The 19,780-nt window shown below is 36.9% G+C and overlaps 1 protein-coding gene across 1 annotated transcript; it reads left to right on the top strand.

Moving 5' to 3' along the window:
- The first annotated feature begins 558 nt into the window (after positions 1–558).
- Positions 559–3,619, top strand: LOC110778979 (protein DUF642 L-GALACTONO-1,4-LACTONE-RESPONSIVE GENE 2-like). Its single transcript, XM_021983512.2, has 3 exons — positions 559–711; positions 1,717–2,214; positions 2,926–3,619. The coding sequence occupies exons 1-3, from the start codon at positions 609–611 to the stop codon at positions 3,444–3,446; spliced, it is 1,122 nt and encodes a 373-aa protein (XP_021839204.2). The 5' UTR covers positions 559–608; the 3' UTR covers positions 3,447–3,619.
- The last annotated feature ends 16,161 nt before the right edge of the window (positions 3,620–19,780 follow it).

The following is a 19,780-nucleotide window of genomic DNA, read 5'->3' as shown; positions in this document are numbered from 1 at the left end:
TTCTAATATAGTCCATAAAAAATAAAAGGTAACATAAAGATTTAGTTGTTATAGATTTCGCGTTAACATGTATTGATAAATTAGTGTGCATGGATAAACAACAATTAGAGGTTGGTTAAGATGGTAATATGAGTTATTTTCCAAACTTGAGTTCTTTTGTAAACAGGAGAGTTCTACATGCACATATACCTTTTTCTAAACGCCTTTTAATATATTAGTATAGATTTTGATTACATTACTAAAGGTGCACACAATTGAATCTATATCGCTCCGTTCATCCACTACTTTGAAACAAATTTGATCAACACTCGTTCATTAAGTTAATTAAAAAAGCAAGTAGAATAATTTCATATTCTCCGTTAATAATTTAATTAAACCTCGACATGATCCAATTAAATATATATAAAGTTGAGTAAGGAAGTAAACGGAATAAAACCTAGGATACAAAAAAGGAGACAAGTTCGTTGACTCATCACATGGCTAATTTCTTTTCATGTCATTAATTCACAATTAATGCAAGTATTCGTAACAGTTATTTATACGGATTCGTCTCATCGTTCATTGCAATACCACATGTTGGGGATCTCTCTCTCGATCAAATTCAAGAAATGATGGCTTCTTTTCCATCTTTGTGGTTTGTGGTGCTCATTTTGTTGATAAGCAGCACCAGTTATGTTGCTGCTTATTCAGTCAACCCCGCTCCTCATGACGGTGAGTTTGTCTAGCATCCTTATACTACGACACACCATTATTATTCTCTATGTCTCTAAAAAAATTGTTGCATATTGTTTTTTAGAGTGTCCCTTTAAATTTGTTTCATATCTTAAGTGGTAAATTTTCCTACTTATTTTCTCCTCTCAGGCCCATTTCACCAAATTATATTCACATTCCATATCCAATTTTTAATAAAGTGTTTTAGCTATAGGGCAATCTCTTAGAGATGGAGGGAATATATTGCATCTTCTCATTTTAATATTTCCTTCTTTTTTTATTACTCGCAACGTACGTTTGGACTTTTTACACTGTATTCTTAGTGTTTTTTATATAAGATAATACATAGTCATGTGAGATCTTATTAGACTCATCTCAATGTGCATTTCAAAATATCAAATTTTTATAATCTTTGCATAAAAAGAATTTAAGATATAAATGACCAAAGTTGTGCATTGGCATGCGTGAAAATAACAAATGTTACGAGTATTAAAAAAACAGAGGAAGTATATATATACTCCCTCCGTCCCTTAATACTCGCACCGGTTTAACCGGTGCGAAATTTAAGACACTTGAATTGACTTATTAATTTAATGGGTGTTAGTTGATAATGAAGTATTTTTTTAATATAGTTAGTGGGAAATGTGTAAGGGTGGAGAGTGATGAGTGGGGGATGTGAATTTTTAAATAATTTTTTGTAAACAGTAGGGGTGTAGGTGGGTTAGGAGGTAAGTGTGAGAAATAAAATAATATTGGTAAAAATTTTATAGAAGCGGTGCAAGTATTAAGGCATGGCCCGAAAAGAAAAGCGGTGCGAGTATTAAGGGACGGAGGGAGTATATATATTTAGTACACCATGTAATTTACAGTATGTCATATTCAATACATGGTGTTAATCTTCAAAGTACGTTCAAATATGTGTTTCCCTAACAATAGTACAATACATGTATACACTACTAACACTAGCATCTGATTTTAACTATCGAATATATATTCTCTAAATAGGGCTTTTTCCAAATGGAAACTTTGAAGAAGGACCAAAAGCATCAAATCTGAAGAACAAGGTGATCGTAGGTAAATTCTCCCTTCCCAAATGGGTGAAGAAGGGTTTAGTGCAATACATATCAGGTGGACCCCAACCAGGTGGCTTCTACTTTGCGGTTCCACGTGGTGTCCACGCGATAAGACTAGGGAATAGAGCCTCAATATCCCAACATTTAATAGTAAAAAAAGGATCATACTATTCTCTTACATTTAGTGCAACAAAGACTTGTGTGGAAGAGGAAGTTTTAAGGGTATCAGCTTGTAAAGACTCAGCCGATTTACCAATTCAAACGTTATATAGTAGTGATGGAGGGGATACTTATGCTTGGGCCTTTAAAGCTACTTCTAATGTTGCTAAGATCACTTTCTATAATCCTCACGTTCAACAAGATCCTACTTGCGGACCACTATTGGATGCTATTGCTATCAAGGAGATGTTGCCTCTACCCAAACCAACAGGTTTAATTTTTTTACTTTCTCTTTGTAAACTAATCCTATGTTCAAACAATATACATATATTAAAATTAAATTAAATAAATTTGGTTTAAATTAGTCACAAAGGCATTACAAATAAAAATTAATGGGGGAAGGAGAAATTTTGAACACGTGACCTATCGTGCTTATTGGCCTTTATATATAGACCCCTACGGCCTGTTGGTAGTACGTCATAAATGGTGTCAATGGAAATTAATTTAAATGTAAATTTCTATGTAAAAGAAATATATTCTAATAGTAATGCTAGTTCACTCAAAATTATCTTTATTTTTTTTTTCTTCATAAAATTTTCATTATCATCCATTGTCATTTGGGGAGTGGTATATTCCAAGAAATTTATGAAGGAAAACACCAAGTTTGAGATAATCATTATCATTGGCATTTTAATGTTGTTTTACTTGTCATATACTTAAATTTATTCTCATTCCTACCATTTATTAGCCATTACCAAACGAGTCCTATTAAAAAGTCTTAAACCTGATTTAATTTGTTAAAAATATTCCTATGTCGGCATAGAGTAGCTAATTAAATAGATCACGTCCCCTTTAACACTACCTAAGTGCGAGTCAACTAATATTTTCCCATTACATCACATATGTTTTACCTTGATAAATATATTGCTCTTAGTTTCAAAATTTGAACTTAATGATGAGAATGTAACAATACTCTTTGCAGGAAACATTGTTAAAAACGGGGACTTTGAAATTGGTCCTCATGTATTCAAGAACTTCTCAACCGGGGTTCTTTTATCTCCACATTCGATGGACGTTGTTTCTCCACTCCAAGGCTGGATTGTTGAATCTCTCAAACCAGTAAAATATGTAGACTCAACACACTTCTTTGTACCTTCAGGATCTTATGCTATTGAATTAATTGGAGGAAGAGAAAGCTCGATAGCTCAAATTATACGAACAATACCTAACAAATCTTATCTCCTTACCTTTACCATTGGAGATGCCGAAAATGAATGCACGGGAGAAATGACGGTGCAAGCATTCGCCGCCAAGGAAGAGGTTATAGCTCACCATAAGTCTCATGGAAAGGGTAGTTTTACACATGCAAGTCTCAAGTTTAAGGCTATTTCTCATAGAACTAGGTTGACATTTTGGAGTGGAATGTACCACACTAAAGTTCATGATTTTGGATCCTTGTGTGGTCCTGTCTTGGATGATGTTAAGGTGGTACCTCTTTATTGATTTACGGAGTGTTATAAAAAAGATGTATAATTAATTCAATTTAAATGATTTCTGATGTATGAGATTCATAAAATTAAAATCATCTAGGAAAGCTTTGTGCAATAATTTGATTTTGAAAAGTAAATCGTGAATTACCTTTGGAACCCAAGTTCTTATATGAGACTGTCCTCACCATCAACTGATGGTGAAACCAATTCACACTTGCGAATTTAGGTATGTTACTTATATAGTTTAGACATGTTACTTTTTTTTATAATTTTAGAGGAGGTACTTTTTTTAGTTTAGGTATTTACTTCTATAGTTTATACATGTTACTTTTTTCATACGGAGTAGTTTTAGGGGAGATACCTTCTTAGTTTAGGTATGTTACTTCTATAGTTTAGACATGTTACTTTTTTTTATATAATTTTAGAGGAAGTACTTTTTTTAGTTTAGGTATGTTACTTCTATAGTTTATACATGTTACTTTTTTTTATACGGAGTAGTTTTAGGGGATATACCTTCTTAGTTTAGGTATATTAGGTATGTTACTTCTATAGTTTAGACATGTTACTTTTTTTTATACGGAATAGTTTTAGGGGAGGTACATTTTTAGTTTAGGTATGTTACTTCTATAGTTTAGACATGTTAATTTTTTTATATAATTTTAGAGGAGATATTTTTTTAGTTTAGGTATGTTACTTCTATAGTTTAGATCTGTTACTTTTTTTTATAGTTTTAGGGGAGGTACACTATTAGTTTCGCGCTCGTCACACCATCAAGTTGATGGTGTGACTGATCTCACAGGAGACGCGCTGCCTTTGGAATATGTACATGTACACTATTGGGGTTCTTGTTTTCTTTGTAGTTTTACACATTCAATATATGTTCTACCTTCAAAAATCAATATACGAAGTAAATGTCATACTTTCTCCGTTCCGGAAATATCGCACCATGGTTGACTTTTACTCTGTTAACCGTTATTTTGACTCTTAATATCTCACATCGTGTGTAAGTAAAAATTATAAAAAAATCAATATTTAGAAAATATATATCGATACGAATCTAACATGACCTCACATGAATAAAATTTCCTTACGTACGAATCACAAAAAAGACCAAAGTCATAGTATAAATAGTGTAAAAACAAATGGTGTGATATTTCCCGAACGGAGGAAATATATATTTGCCTTTGTCAAAAAAGAATGAGAATAAAATCTTGATTATAAAGTGGCAACACATATATCCTCAATGTCTTAAGCAAATGGCCAAATGCCCAAGTCATAGGATTGTCTAGATATATAAAAGGGGTCCAACGAGGATGTTTTTGACCTTTTCGGTCAGATTGCAATTTGCAAGTAAAAAGATTAGCTCACGTGTGATAGGGAGTATGTGTTGTTGTACACCTTTTAAAATTTGTCTTTAATAAGGGTATATGGTAGGTCAAAGACCCTAAAATAATGAACGTCCAACGATTAAATTAGGCTTAAGAGAGTTACAGGTACGTCCAAGAAGAAGAAACAAAATGTCCCAACAAAGAATAAGTCCAAGACAAATGCGAGCCCAGTGAGACCAGATTCCCAGCGCCAGATACAAGGAAGTTAAAAGGCGTGGAATAAGTCAAGACTGATGTTGCCACGATCACCTATTTCCTCTCCTCTGTTCAAGCACGCAGTTACAGAAGTAACTCGCACTCTCACATAAACCGCGCTTCAACCTCCGCTCTCTAGGAGTATATATGTGTTAGGTTATGATACATATGATATTACATAAATCATGCGGAAACAACCATTAACCCAGGATTACATATTATTTACACATAATCATATAGCATAATTTAGATGCATACTCTTTGTTGCGTGCCCTCCCTAGCTGCGCCCGAACCGAACAAGAACAAGTCTTTAGGACTCCAAGTGTCGTCCCTCCGTAGATAGTCCACAGCACGTCCGGATCCGCCTTAAGATTGACCAACTAGAATCGCCCTTAAGGTACTAGAATTTTCGGCACTTTTGAGCAAGATGTGTGGCTGAATTTTTCTCTCAAAAACTCACTTTGAATACTTTGAAACTCTTTATAAATTGTGAACCCAGGCCACATATTTATAGGGTTATGGAAAGGGAATTGGAATCCTATTCAGATACAAATTAATTAAACCTAGAATCCTACAAGAACTCTAATTTAATTAATTTATCAAATAGAATTAGGAATTTAATCATTAACCGAACTCTGCACGTTTTAGGAAACGTGCACGAACACAAACACTTACGCACACACACACGGAAGCCTCGATGGGCCGCCCATGCGTGCGTGCGAGCAGCAGCCCACGCAAGCATCCGCGCGCGCTGCGCGCGCTGTGCGCGCTGCCACGGCCTGCTGGGCCTGGCCTTGCGCTGGGCCTGGCGTGGCTGTTTGTGTGGCGCGCTTGGCTTGCTGGGCGATGGCCTGGCTTCGTGCTGGGCCCTCGTCCGGCAGGCCTCGTCCGATGCTTATTCGTACGATACGCTTCCGATTAAATTTCCGATTCCGGAATTCATTTCCGATACGAACAATATTTAACATTTCCGATTCCGGAATTAATTTCCGTTTCGAACAAATATTTAATAATTCCGTTTCCGGAATTATTTTCCGATTCCGGTAATATTTCCGATTCTGACAATATTTCCGTTTCCGGCAATATTTCCGATTCTGGTAATATTTCCATTTCCGATAATATTTTCCGATACGTACCATGTTTCCGTTTCCGGCAACATCTACGACTTGGATAATATTTATATTTCCGATACGATCCATATTTCCGTTTCCGGCAATATCATCGTTTCCGGAGTATTCATTTCTTGCCTGTGACGATCTCAGCTCCCACTGAAACCAAGATCCGTCGATTCCGAATATCCATAGATAGAGTATTTAATGCCATTAAATACTTGATCCGTTTACGTACTATTTGTGTGACCCTACGGGTTCAGTCAAGAGTAAGCTGTGGATTAATATCATTAATTCCACTTGAACTGAAGCGGCCTCTAGCTAGGCATTCAGCTCACTTGATCTCACTGAATTATTAACTTGTTAATTAATACTGAACCGCATTTATTAGACTTAACGTAGAATGCATACTTGGACCAAGGGCATTATTTCCTTCAGTCTCCCACTTGTCCTTAGGGACAAGTGTGCATTTCCTAATTCCTTTGTCGCTCGATGCTTGCTCTTGAACATAAGGTAAGAGTTGTCATCCTTATTATGTCCAGAGGTGTTCCTCGGTTTCAGAGTTCAACTGATCAAATAAACAGATAATCATAGCCTATGATTCATCCGAGCACGGCCATGCATTTCACAGTTTCTAGCTCTCCGAGTGGCCTTGTACAACTTTTAAGCATCTCATCCCGATTTATGGGAGGACAATCCCAATCTTGCGATCTTGAGATTAGACTTCGTTTGATAGGTGATTACCTGAGCGTTGCCTTTATAGCCTCCTTTTACGGTGCGACGGTTGGTCAACGTCAAAGCAACCAGTTCTCAAACAAGTAATCTCAAATCACTCAGGTATTGAGGATTTAGTGTCTAATAATTTAATGAAATTTACTTATGACAGACTTTCATCTCTTACAGTAAAGTTTCATAGGTCTTGTCCGATACTAGTCTTCCCAAAGTAAGTATCTATGCAAATGATTATAACATTGCCATGTCCACATAGTTCAAGAAACAGAACTACTAGTCATCTTGCATTCTAATCGTCTAACGTTTTCTATGCGTCCAATTTTATAGAAAACTCCGACTAGGGACCATTTTCAACCTTTGACATTCAAGTTCACTTGATAGACATTTCTTAGTCACAGGACTGGTCCTGACAGTCTATCTTGAATATATCGTCAAATTGAAGGGACTCATCATTTAATAAACCACAAATTAAATGGAAAAATGAATTCTTTTCATTTATCGTGAATGATTAACCAATAATGTTTTACAAAGATTTAAACTCTAAAACTTTAAAACATTAAACAGAGACATCAAAGCCATTCTCCAATATGCTTGATTCCCATAGCTGCAGTGTGCGAGTTGTGCTTCGCCTGCGGCAGAGGTTTAGTTAATGGATCTGATATGTTGTCATCAGTTCCAATTTTGCTTATCTCGACTTCTTTTCTTTCAACGAACTCTCGTAGAAGGTGAAATCTACGAAGTACATGCTTGACTCTCTGGTGGTGTCTAGGCTCTTTTGCCTGTGCAATAGCTCCGTTATTGTCACAATACAGGGCTATTGGTCCTTTAATGGAGGGGACTACACCAAGTTCACCTATGAACTTCCTTAGCCATATAGCTTCCTTTGCTGCTTCATGTGCAGCAATGTACTCCGCTTCAGTTGTAGAATCCGCAATGGTGCTTTGCTTAGCACTTTTCCAGCTTACTGCTCCTCCGTTGAGGCAGAAGACAAACCCAGACTGTGATCTGAAATCATCTTTGTCGGTTTAGAAACTTGCGTCCGTATAGCCTTTAACAATTAATTCATCATCTCCACCATAGACCAGGAAGTCATCTTTGTGCCTTTTCAGGTACTTCAGAATATTCTTGGCAGCAGTCCAATGCGCCTCTCCTGGGTCTGACTGGTATCTGCTCGTAGCACTGAGTGCGTACGCAACATCCGGGCGTGTACATATCATAGCATACATTATTGAACCAATCAATGATGCATATGGAATCCCATTCATTCGTCTACGCTCATCAAGTGTTTTTGGGCACTGAGTCTTGCTTAGAGTCATTCCATGAGACATGGGTAGGTAGCCTCGCTTGGAGTCCGCCATCTTGAACCTATCAAGCACCTTATTGATATAAGTGCTTTGACTAAGTCCAATCATCTTTTTAGATCTATCTCTGTAAATCTTGATGCCCAATATGTACTGTGCTTCTCCTAGATCCTTCATCGAAAAACATTTCCCAAGCCAAATCTTGACAGAGTTCAACATAGGAATGTCATTTCCGATAAGCAATATGTCGTCGACATATAATACTAGGAAAGCAATTTTGCTCCCACTGACCTTCTTGTATACACAAGATTCGTCTGCGTTCTTGATGAAACCAAAGTCACTGACTGCTTCATCAAAACGTATATTCCAGCTCCTGGATGCCTGCTTCAATCCGTAGATTGACTTCTTTAGCTTGCATACCTTTTCAGCATTCTTTGGATCCTCAAAACCTTCAGGCTGTGTCATAAACACAGTTTCTGTTAAAACGCCGTTTAAGAAAGCAGTTTTGACATCCATCTGCCATATTTCGTAATCGTAATATGCAGCGATTGCTAACATTATCCGAATAGACTTTAGCATTGCAACTGGTGAAAAGGTTTCATCGTAATCCACACCGTGGACTTGCCTGTAACCTTTTGCAACCAATCTAGCTTTGAAAACTTCAAGTTTCCCATCCTTGTCCTTTTTCAGTTTGAAAACCCATTTGCTTCCAATGGCTTGATAGCCATCTGGCAAATCGACCAAATCCCATACTTGGTTTTCAGACATGGAGTCTAATTCAGATTGCATGGCTTCTTGCCATTGCTTGGAGCTAGGGCTCGTCATAGCTTGTTTGTAAGTCGCAGGTTCATCACTTTCAAGTAATAGAACGTCATAGCTCTCGTTCGTCAAAATACCTAAGTACCTTTCCGGTTGAGATATATATCTTTGCGATCTACGCGGGGTAACATTTCTAGATTGACCATGATTCTCACCAGATTCTTCTAAAGATCTCTGAGTTTCATCCTGAATGTCATCTTGAGCATTCTCTAGAGTTTGTTGTTCGTCTCGAATTTCTTCGAGGTCTACTTTTCTCCCACTTGTCATTTTGGAAATGTGATCCTTCTCCAAAAAGACACCATCTCGAGCAACAAACACTTTGTTCTCAGATGTATTGTAGAAGTAATACCCCTTTGTTTCCTTTGGATAGCCCACAAGGATACATTTGTCAGATTTTGGATGAAGTTTGTCTGAAATTAATCGTTTGACGTATACTTCACATCCCCAAATCTTAAGAAAAGACACATTTGGAGGCTTTCCAAACCATAATTCGTATGGAGTCTTTTCGACAGCTTTAGACGGAGCTCTATTTATAGTGAGTGCAACTGTATTTAGTGCATGTCCCCAAAATTCTAATGGAAGTTCGGCCTGACCCATCATTGACCTGACCATGTCTAGCAAGGTTCTGTTCCTCCGTTCCGACACACCGTTCCATTGTGGTGTTCCAGGAGGAGTCAACTCTGATAGAATTCCACATTCTTTCAGATGGTCATCAAATTCATAGCTCAGATATTCACCGCCTCTATCAGACCGCAGTGCCTTAATCTTCTTGCCTAATTGATTCTCTACTTCACTCTGAAATTCCTTGAATTTGTCAAAGGATTCAGACTTATGCTTCATTAGGTAGACATAACCATACCTACTGAAGTCATCAGTGAAAGTGATAAAGTAGCTGAAACCACCTCTAGCATTTGTACTCATTGGTCCACATACATCTGTATGGATTAAACCCAATAGTTCATTTGCTCTTTCTCCAACTTTAGAGAAAGGTTGCTTTGTCATTTTGCCAAGTAAACATGATTCGCATTTACCATAATCCTCTAAGTCAAATGGTTCTAGAATTCCTTCCTTTTGAAGTCTTTCTAAGCGTTTCAAGTTTATATGGCCTAATCGACAATGCCACAGATAGGTGAGATCTGAATCATTCTTTTTGGCCTTTTTGGTATTTATGTTATATACTTGTTTGTCGTGATCTAATAAATAAAGTCCATTGACTAATCTAGCAGATCCATAAAACATCTCTTTAAAATAAAACGAACAACTATTGTCTTTTATTAAAAAGGAAAATCCCTTAGCATCTAAGCAAGAAACTGAAATGATGTTTTTAGTAAGACTTGGAACATGGAAACATTCTTCCAGTTCCAAAACTAGCCCGGAGGGCAACGACAAATAGTAAGTTCCTACAGCTAATGCAGCAATCCGTGCTCCATTTCCCACTCGTAGGTCGACTTCACCCTTGCTTAACTTTCTACTTCTTCTTAGTCCCTGTGGATTGGAACATAAGTGTGAGCCACAACCTGTATCTAATACCCAAGAAGTTGAATTAGCAAGTATACAGTCTATAACGAAAATACCTGAAGATGGAACGACTGTTCCGTTCTTCTGATCTTCCTTTAGCTTTGGACATTCTCTTTTGTAATGGCCTATTCCATCACAATAAAGACAGCTTGATGTGGACTTGTCCTGCTTTGATTTAGCATTGCCCTTGGACTTTCCACCTTTCTTGAACGGTCTCCTTCTAGCCTTGAGTAAATCTTTGGCTTCACAGTCCAGTATTATTTCAGCCTTTCTGACAAGGTGAATAAATTCTGCAACTGTTTCTTCTCTTGGTTCACTTAGGTATAGTTGCTTGAAGCGACCAAACCCACTGTGTAGTGAATTGAGCAAGACAGAGACTGCCATCCTTTCGCTTATTGGTGTTCCTAGTAGACTTAGGCGATCAAAATATGAACACATAAGATCCACATGGAACCTCAGTGGGACGCCTACCCTCTGTTTAGTGCGAAGGAGCTGAACATGTGTTTCTTGGACCTCCATCCTATAACACCTGTTGGGAGAACTAACCTTTAGACCAGACATTGATTCAATCAACTCATGGACGTTCAGGTCCCTGTCCTCCGTACTTCCACGACAGATATCCCTCAGATTCTTGATGAGCGTAAAAGGTTCATAGGCTACAAACCTTTTAGCCCAATCATCAGGGACATTGTTCAGCATGAGACTCATAACCTTTTTGAGATCCGCATCCCAGGCGTAAAATCTCTCAGGGGTCATGTCTCTGGCATAGTAGCTTGGCATGGGATGTGACAGTACATACTCAAGTCCATTGAGTTTGACTATTTCAACTAGCTTAGCTTCCCATTCAAGAAAATTTGTCAGGTTCAGCTTGACCATAAGCTCAGAACCCATGATGATGTTTTGATTGTTGTTTGCCATATTAAAACTACAATTGAAAAGAATAAACAAATAAATAACCATTCACAGTTTCCCTTAATAAACTTAAATTCTAGCATACATGCATAATTCAATGTTTATTAAGCATTTTATTCAAGTTATGTGTTCCGGCAGGTGTGAATAAAATGATTCCAAGATCCTAAAATCATTGAAGAACTAAGCACAGTTTGTCGACTTAATCCTAGAACATCTTAGGTAAGCAAAAGCCTTTTGCTAATAGTCTAGAAACTATTCTTGGTTGATAGGTACGTCTAAGAACTTATTAGGTAAACCTATCGATTTTGCCACGACATAAAAGGACTCCTTACTTATATCGTTGAGTTTTACCAAAACTAACATGTACTCACAATTATTTGTGTACCTTGCCCCTTTAGGACCAATAAGTAACACCTCGCTGAGCGAAAACTATTACTAGATTGATGTAAAGGATATCCAAGCAAGTGTATATTTTGGCATGGCACCTTTTAACTCAATTTTTAAGTTTGGAACTTAAGGCTCTTACTATGTTGGTTAGATTTTAAGTGAACTAAAATCCTTAATCATGCAACATAATCAAGCTTTTGATCTCATGCATTTTAAGACATATTTAAAAGCAATAAATAACTTAAAACATGCATAAGATATTTGTGATCTAGTATGGCCCGACTTCATCTTGAAGCTTTGACTTCAAAGTCCGTCTTGAAAATCTCCGTGGGAGGCACCATTTTCTTCAAATAGGATAAGCTATAACTAATTACAACTATTTGATGGTTCGCAGACCATATTTGAATTGAAAAATAACTTTGGTACTTTAGACCAATTACATTCAAATTAATGGTACGCATACCATATTTTCTATCCTATTTGGGCCATACTAGTCACTTCATAACCTGCAAAACAGTACATATACAATATATACCATTCACCCATTCATTATCATGAATGGCCCACATAGCTGGTTAGTAAAACACATTATGCATCACGTAAACATTTGCAGCAATTAATCAAGGGCACCAATAATCTACCAATTATTCAGTCCTTATTAATTCTAATCAAGTTGTTTTAACCTTAAGGATTTGTAGACCTAATCAAGAGTTTATGACTAAAATACGCTCCCACTTAAACCAATAAATTCATATGCTTTACTAATTTTAAACATAAAAATGTATTTCTAGTCTAACCGGAAACATACAAATTTAATTAAAATTTAAAGCTCATATAAATTTATAATTGAATCCAAAAAGTTTAATTTAATTTCAGTCGTTATTTAAATTAATTCATGATTTTAATTTTAGTAAAATAATTCGAATAAATAACATTTATTATAATTACAATATTCAAAATTAAAATCCAAGAAAATAATTTAAATTATTAATTTTAAAATTAATTAAAATTACGTGAACTGAAATTTTCAAATTAAACATTCAAAACGATCTAATCGTAACGCAAACACCCTACGCATTGCACGCCCATGGGCCGCACGCACACAGCCATCGCTGGCCATGTGCGCGCAGCCCATGCGCTTGTCGCATAGCTGCTGCATCTCCATCGCAAGCCACCGCACGCTGTGGTGCTCGCTGCGCGCGCGCCAGCGCTCGTCGCACGCGAGCCATCGCTCGCAGTGCGCGCGAGCCATCGCTCGCTGGGCGCGCGACATCGCTCGCTGGGCGCGCGACATCGCTCGCTGGGCGCGCGACATCGCTCGATGTGCGCGCGAGCCATCGCTCGCTGTGCGCGCGAGCTCGTTCGCTGGGCGCGCGACATCGCTCGCTGGGCGCGCGACATCGCTCGCTGTGCGCGCGAGCAACGCTGGGCGCAGCGCTCGTGGCACGCGAGCTTGCGCTCGCTGCGCGCGAGGCTGCGCGCTCATGCGCGAGGCAGTGCGCGTTGTGGCGCAGCTCGCTTGCTGCCCACACGCGACTGCCTTGGCTCGCCCTTCGCCCATGCCCATTCATCCATTGCTCGTGGCCCACGACACAAGGCAGGGCTGCTGCCTTGTGCTCGTGCACTACGCCCTTGCTCATTGCATTCGTGTCGCACGGGCGACGAGCTCCCTTGCTCGTCGTCGCATGCCCGCATTATACAACACCCCTTAAGGGTAACACGAAGCGTCCATTGCTTTGTGCGTGCAAGTTATATGAACGAATCGCATAAAAAATTTAAAATTTATAAAATTAATGACAAATTAATAAATATTATTAATTTCATAATTTAGGGCGAAAAATCGAAAATTTATTATCCAATTGATTTCCGATTGTTATGGATTCAAGTCTAGGTCATAAAAATTTAAAATTTATCATAAATTTACAATTTTTATGGTGGTTTTTAATCATAGGTTTCTAATTAAATTACAATTAATTATGAAAATCAAATTAATTCTAAATTATTCTAATTTTCAACAAATTAATCATAATTACAAATTAGATTGCATAATTAACAAGACTAGGCATTCAAACTTGTTAAACATATGCAGTAGGTCAATCAAAAATTCAAGATTTATCAACAAGAATCGCAAATATTTAATTTAACATCTTAAATTTACGAAATTTTGCATTCGAAAAACTAAAACCTTCGAAAAGTCATAGTTAGGCTTCGAATTTGAGAATTCTGGGTATAAATAGTGTAAAAACAAATGGTGTGATATTTCCCGAACGGAGGAAATATATATTTGCCTTTGTCAAAAAAGAATGAGAATAAAATCTTGATTATAAAGTGGCAACACATATATCCTCAATGTCTTAAGCAAATGGCCAAATGCCCAAGTCATAGGATTGTCTAGATATATAAAAGGGGTCCAACGAGGATGTTTTTGACCTTTTCGGTCAGATTGCAATTTGCAAGTAAAAAGATTAGCTCACGTGTGATAGGGAGTATGTGTTGTTGTACACCTTTTAAAATTTGTCTTTAATAAGGGTATATGGTAGGTCAAAGACCCTAAAATAATGAACGTCCAACGATTAAATTAGGCTTAAGAGAGTTACAGGTATGTCCAAGAAGAAGAAACAAAATGTCCCAACAAAGAATAAGTCCAAGACAAATGCGAGCCCAGTGAGACCAGATTCCCAGCGCCAGATACAAGGAAGTTAAAAGGCGTGGAATAAGTCAAGACTGATGTTGCCACGATCACCTATTTCCTCTCCTCTGTTCAAGCACGCAGTTACAGAAGTAACTCGCACTCTCACATAAACCGCTCTTCAACCTCCGCTCTCTAGGAGTATATATGTGTTAGGTTATGATACATATGATATTACATAAATCATGCGGAAACAACCATTAACCCAGGATTACATATTATTTACACATAATCATATAGCATAATTTAGATGCATACTCTTTGTTGCGTGCCCTCCCTAGCTGCGCCTGAACCGAACAAGAACAAGTCTTTAGGACTCCAAGTGTCGTCCCTCCGTAGATAGTCCACAGCACGTCCGGATCCGCCTTAAGATTGACCAACTAGAATCGCCCTTAAGGTACTAGAATTTTCGGCACTTTTGAGCAAGATGTGTGGCTGAATTTTTCTCTCAAAAACTCACTTTGAATACTTTGAAACTCTTTATAAATTGTGAACCCAGGCCACATATTTATAGGGTTATGGAAAGGGAATTGGAATCCTATTCAGATACAAATTAATTAAACCTAGAATCCTACAAGAACTCTAATTTAATTAATTTATCAAATAGAATTAGGAATTTAATCATTAACCGAACTCTGCACGTTTTAGGAAACGTGCACGAACACAAACACTTACGCACACACACACGGAAGCCTCGATGGGCCGCCCATGCGTGCGTGCGAGCAGCAGCCCACGCAAGCATCCGCGCGGGCTGCGCGCGCTGTGCGCGCTGCCACGGCCTGCTGGGCCTGGCCTTGCGCTGGGCCTGGCGTGGCTGTTTGTGTGGCGCGCTTGGCTTGCTGGGCGATGGCCTGGCTTCGTGCTGGGCCCTCGTCCGGCAGGCCTCGTCCGATGCTTATTCGTACGATACGCTTCCGATTAAATTTCCGATTCCGGAATTCATTTCCGATACGAACAATATTTAACATTTCCGATTCCGGAATTAATTTCCGTTTCGAACAAATATTTAATATTTCCGTTTCCGGAATTATTTTCCGATTCCGGTAATATTTCCGATTCTGACAATATTTCCGTTTCCGGCAATATTTCCGATTTTGGTAATATTTCCATTTCCGATAATATTTTCCGATACGTACCATGTTTCCGTTTCCGGCAACATCTACGACTTGGATAATATTTATATTTCCGATACGATCCATATTTCCGTTTCCGGCAATATCATCGTTTCCGGAGTATTCATTTCTTGCCTGTGACGATCTCAGCTCCCACTGAAACCAAGATCCGTCGATTCCGAATATCCATAGATAGAGTATTTAATGCCATTAAATACTTGATCCGTTTACGTACTATTTGTGTGACCCTACGGGTTCAGTCAAGAGTAAGCTGTGGATTAATATCATTAATTCCACTTGAACTGAAGCGGCCTCTAGCTAGGCATTCAGCTCACTTGATCTCACTGAATTATTAACTTGTTAATTAATACTGAACCGCATTTATTAGACTTAACGTAGAATGCATACTTGGACCAAGGGCATTATTTCCTTCAATATGCATCTAGAACCGACATTTGGAAGGACAACATGCATCAACACACAAACAAAGCATTTCTTACTTTCGTAGCTTTTTGTAGCTTTAGCCCAAACGCTTAGTGTAGTCCTAGGATTAGTAGCCTAGCAGTGGCGTAGCAATAGTTCGTAGCGTTTCCCTCATGTAGTGAAGAACTTCCGGTTGTTACGTTGTGTATTTTTCAAGCATTCAACCATGGAGGTACATCTCTTCATGAATTAATGTTTGTCCAGTTTTTATTACATATCTATCAATGATATTTGCTTAACTTTGTATATTGTTTTCTTAAGCCCCACATTTCGCATTAACTTTGTCATAAAAAGTATTGCATTTGATGATTTTCTACAAATTACTCGTTCACGAGCAAGGCGTCTACATAATAAGGCCGGCCGTCGTCTAGGGAAGTACCCTTAGACACCCTTTTTCACCCTATAAAATAAGGTGTTATTCCTTGTTCGCGTATAGGATCAACACGTATTAAGGACATTCACATATGAGTTGTGACTGATTGTTACACGTTGGCCAAATAAGTTTTACGATGAAATTCTGAGTTAAGATAAAGATTGGGGTCCAACCTTTTGGTTTTTTCACCTTTAAGGACCTACACCTTTTTTTTTCACCCTTTGGGACCTCAATTTAACTTTCCGGCCATTTAACCTACCTTTAACTCACCGGTGGTTAATTTCTTGTTCATAAATTTATAAATGGGGTCCAATTTTTTTTTTTTTTTTTTATGAGAATTTAGTAGTACTAAAATTTGTTATATTGGTGAAATAATTTGATGTATGCAGAAAACTATGTTAAGTTAGTGTATGAATTTATTGAGATAAATAGAGCAATTGTGCGTTTGTACCTGTATTATTTTCTTGTTCTTAAAATTTAAATGGGGTCCAACTTTTTTTTTTTCTTTTTTGCTTTACAATTTGCATGTACGAGTACATCTGCATTATGCTATTTCAATGCCTCTAAATCTATGCAGATGCTCGTAATTATGATTGCAAAAAATTACTCCGTATATGATAACATTGATTAACCAAACCTTTATATAGGGACGCTTAATAAATAAAAAAATTCACGTTATTCTCAAAATTTAGAGGCATTGTGCTATTATATAACGAGACCCCAAAAACTCAAAGAAACAACTACAAATTTTAAAGCATATAAAAATAAGGTACTAATATCTCATATGAATAAGAAACGTCACTCGTCTAATTTCAAATCTTGTTCAATTAAACATTGTCTAATACTCCGTAATTATTTAATTTTTGCATTTAAATTTAATTCGCAGGGCAAAAAAAATATAAAATCGTTTTGTAAGAAAGGGAAAAAAACATGAAAGAAACCATAAATAAATTAAGAGATTAGAAAAAAGAAGTTAAAAAATAAAACAATTTTTATAAAGTTCATTAGATGGGATATAATGCTTCCCCACGCGAGTACTCCATAACCACTAAGCTGCTATGCATTTTATTGTTACCAGCATGATTTAATTATATACTTAATTTATTTCTTAATATATTTTTTCATTTTTTTTTTCAAAAATAACGAGATTCTCTTTGGACCCCTATAAAACCATACAGGTCTACCCCTGTCAAGGAGGAACAAAACGATTTGATAAATGTACATTAAGTAAAGGTATAATATCCCTAATGTACACAAATATAGTCATGAAAGAGATTTGTCAGTTAATCTTCAAGATTAACGAGCGAAGTATATCGGGTGGAATTTTCTTAACTAAATTGCCAAAATATACAGTCTATATATTAAATATACAGTCTCTTCTATGATCAAATTATTTTCTTTTATTTTTATTTATTTTAAAATAGCAATTATATATCTTAGATTGTATATTATTTTCAACATATTTACAAAAATGCCACCCAATATGCATATTTCCTTAATGTTGAAGAATACTCGATTAGGAATTTTTGTCGTTAAAATCCCTGTCCTTGTTAAAAAACGTTGTTCCCTGTTTTTCATCAATCACCAACACCAAGATATTTCGTTTTAGTCATCGAACACCCAGAAAAAAAATATACGAAGTATATAATATTAACTTTTAAAACTTAAATTTCTTCTACTTAGACTTTTTTTAAAAAAATGTCCTCTATATCAGCTTCTTTGACATCGCCACACTATGCGGATCCAGTGCCATAATACCCAGGCCAACATAACCGCAACTTGTGCCTTTGGGGCAATTTTGCTTTTTGTATTCACCTTTTGCCGCCATTGATGTACAACTATGTACACACCATGTACAGGGTCATTTTTATTGGTTATAACGGTTTCAACGTTTATTGCGAAATAAATAAAAAGTTGTCAAAGTAATGTACAATTAATCAAGGGGTCAAACCTTTTTACTAAAGGGACTAAACTTTCACATTAATGTGTTAATTATGGCTCCCCCTCAAAAAAAAATTGTGTTAATTATGGCTGAAAATTGCTTTATAGGTCCTAAAGGGTGAAAGAATAAGTTTCGGGTCCCAAACGGTGAAAAAATGAAAAGGTAAGGCCCCAAAGTTGTGCTTAACTCTTTATTATACAACAATAATATGCTGACACGTGTAAGGGATTAACCTTTTAACCATGAGGACTAACCTTTTAACTAAGGGACTAACCTTTCTAATTTTTTAGTTGATTTTTGGCCGGAAAATGCTTTATAGGTCCTTAACGGTGAAAAAAAAGGTTCGGGTCCTTAACGGTGAAAAATTGCAAAGTTGAGACCCCAATGTTTAGCTTAACTCATGAAATTCTACAATTAAAACTTATTTGTGATTGGACACGTATTTATTTGATGTGGGCATGAGCTTAGCCCGTACAGATATATCAACTTCCAAAGGGGATGAAAGTAGGGTTGTCTAAAGGTGGCCCGATCCAAAAAATCGACCGAAATCATAAGCCGAATTATTCGAGAAATAGTGTGATCAACACCGACTCAAACCGATCCATTGTTGATGAAAAATTGGATTTAACCCGTGAATTCAAGACCTGAACCCGAACTTCTAGCAACCTGAGTAGACCGATAACTCGATTTGCATCTGATAACTTTTAACCGAACCGAACTGAACCCACATACGATCCGATAACAATCCAAAAACGATTTTTGCCGATAATAGCCACAATCTATTCGACCCAATAAACCTCAATACCCGATTTACCCAACCCGTGTCTATCGGTGACACAATAATATATGCATTTTATATGCTATACTTGTCTATTGTTAGTCAAGTTTTCTTCATACACTTGATTTTTTAGACTTGTTACTCTTCATATGTCTATGTCTCTCTCTTTATATATGTATCTTTTTTTTTTGTTTCATAGGAAAAGGGCTTGAGTTGATAACACTCGTGGGCTTGAGTTAATCCAAGACGACTTTATTAGGAAAACGGTGCGACTATTCCGGGACGGAGGGAGTAATACAACGTTACAAATGTGCTATATTTTTAAGGTAGTATGTGGTTCAATTTAAACCATATGAATTTTAAAATTATAAAACCAATTAAAAAAAATCTGAGAAATGACGATGATACCAAACAAAGGGAAGCTTTAAGTCTTATTTGAAGGGGTCTTTTACCAAAATTGCTATTTTTATAAATTTATTTACCAAAATAGCTACTTTTGAATTCTATTTTCCAAACTAGCTACTATTTTGACTTTTAAGTAAAAATCAATGAATTGGTTTGATTTTTTTAAATTGTGAACCGGTTTGGTTTTCTTTTTAATAGTGAACC

The sequence above is a fragment of the Spinacia oleracea genome, chromosome 3 (genome assembly GCF_020520425.1).
Source record: "Spinacia oleracea cultivar Varoflay chromosome 3, BTI_SOV_V1, whole genome shotgun sequence".
NCBI classification, from domain to species: Eukaryota; Viridiplantae; Streptophyta; class Magnoliopsida; order Caryophyllales; family Amaranthaceae; genus Spinacia; species Spinacia oleracea.
The sequence above is the reverse complement of the archived record's forward strand: the minus strand, read 5'-3'. Positions and strand labels throughout refer to the sequence as shown.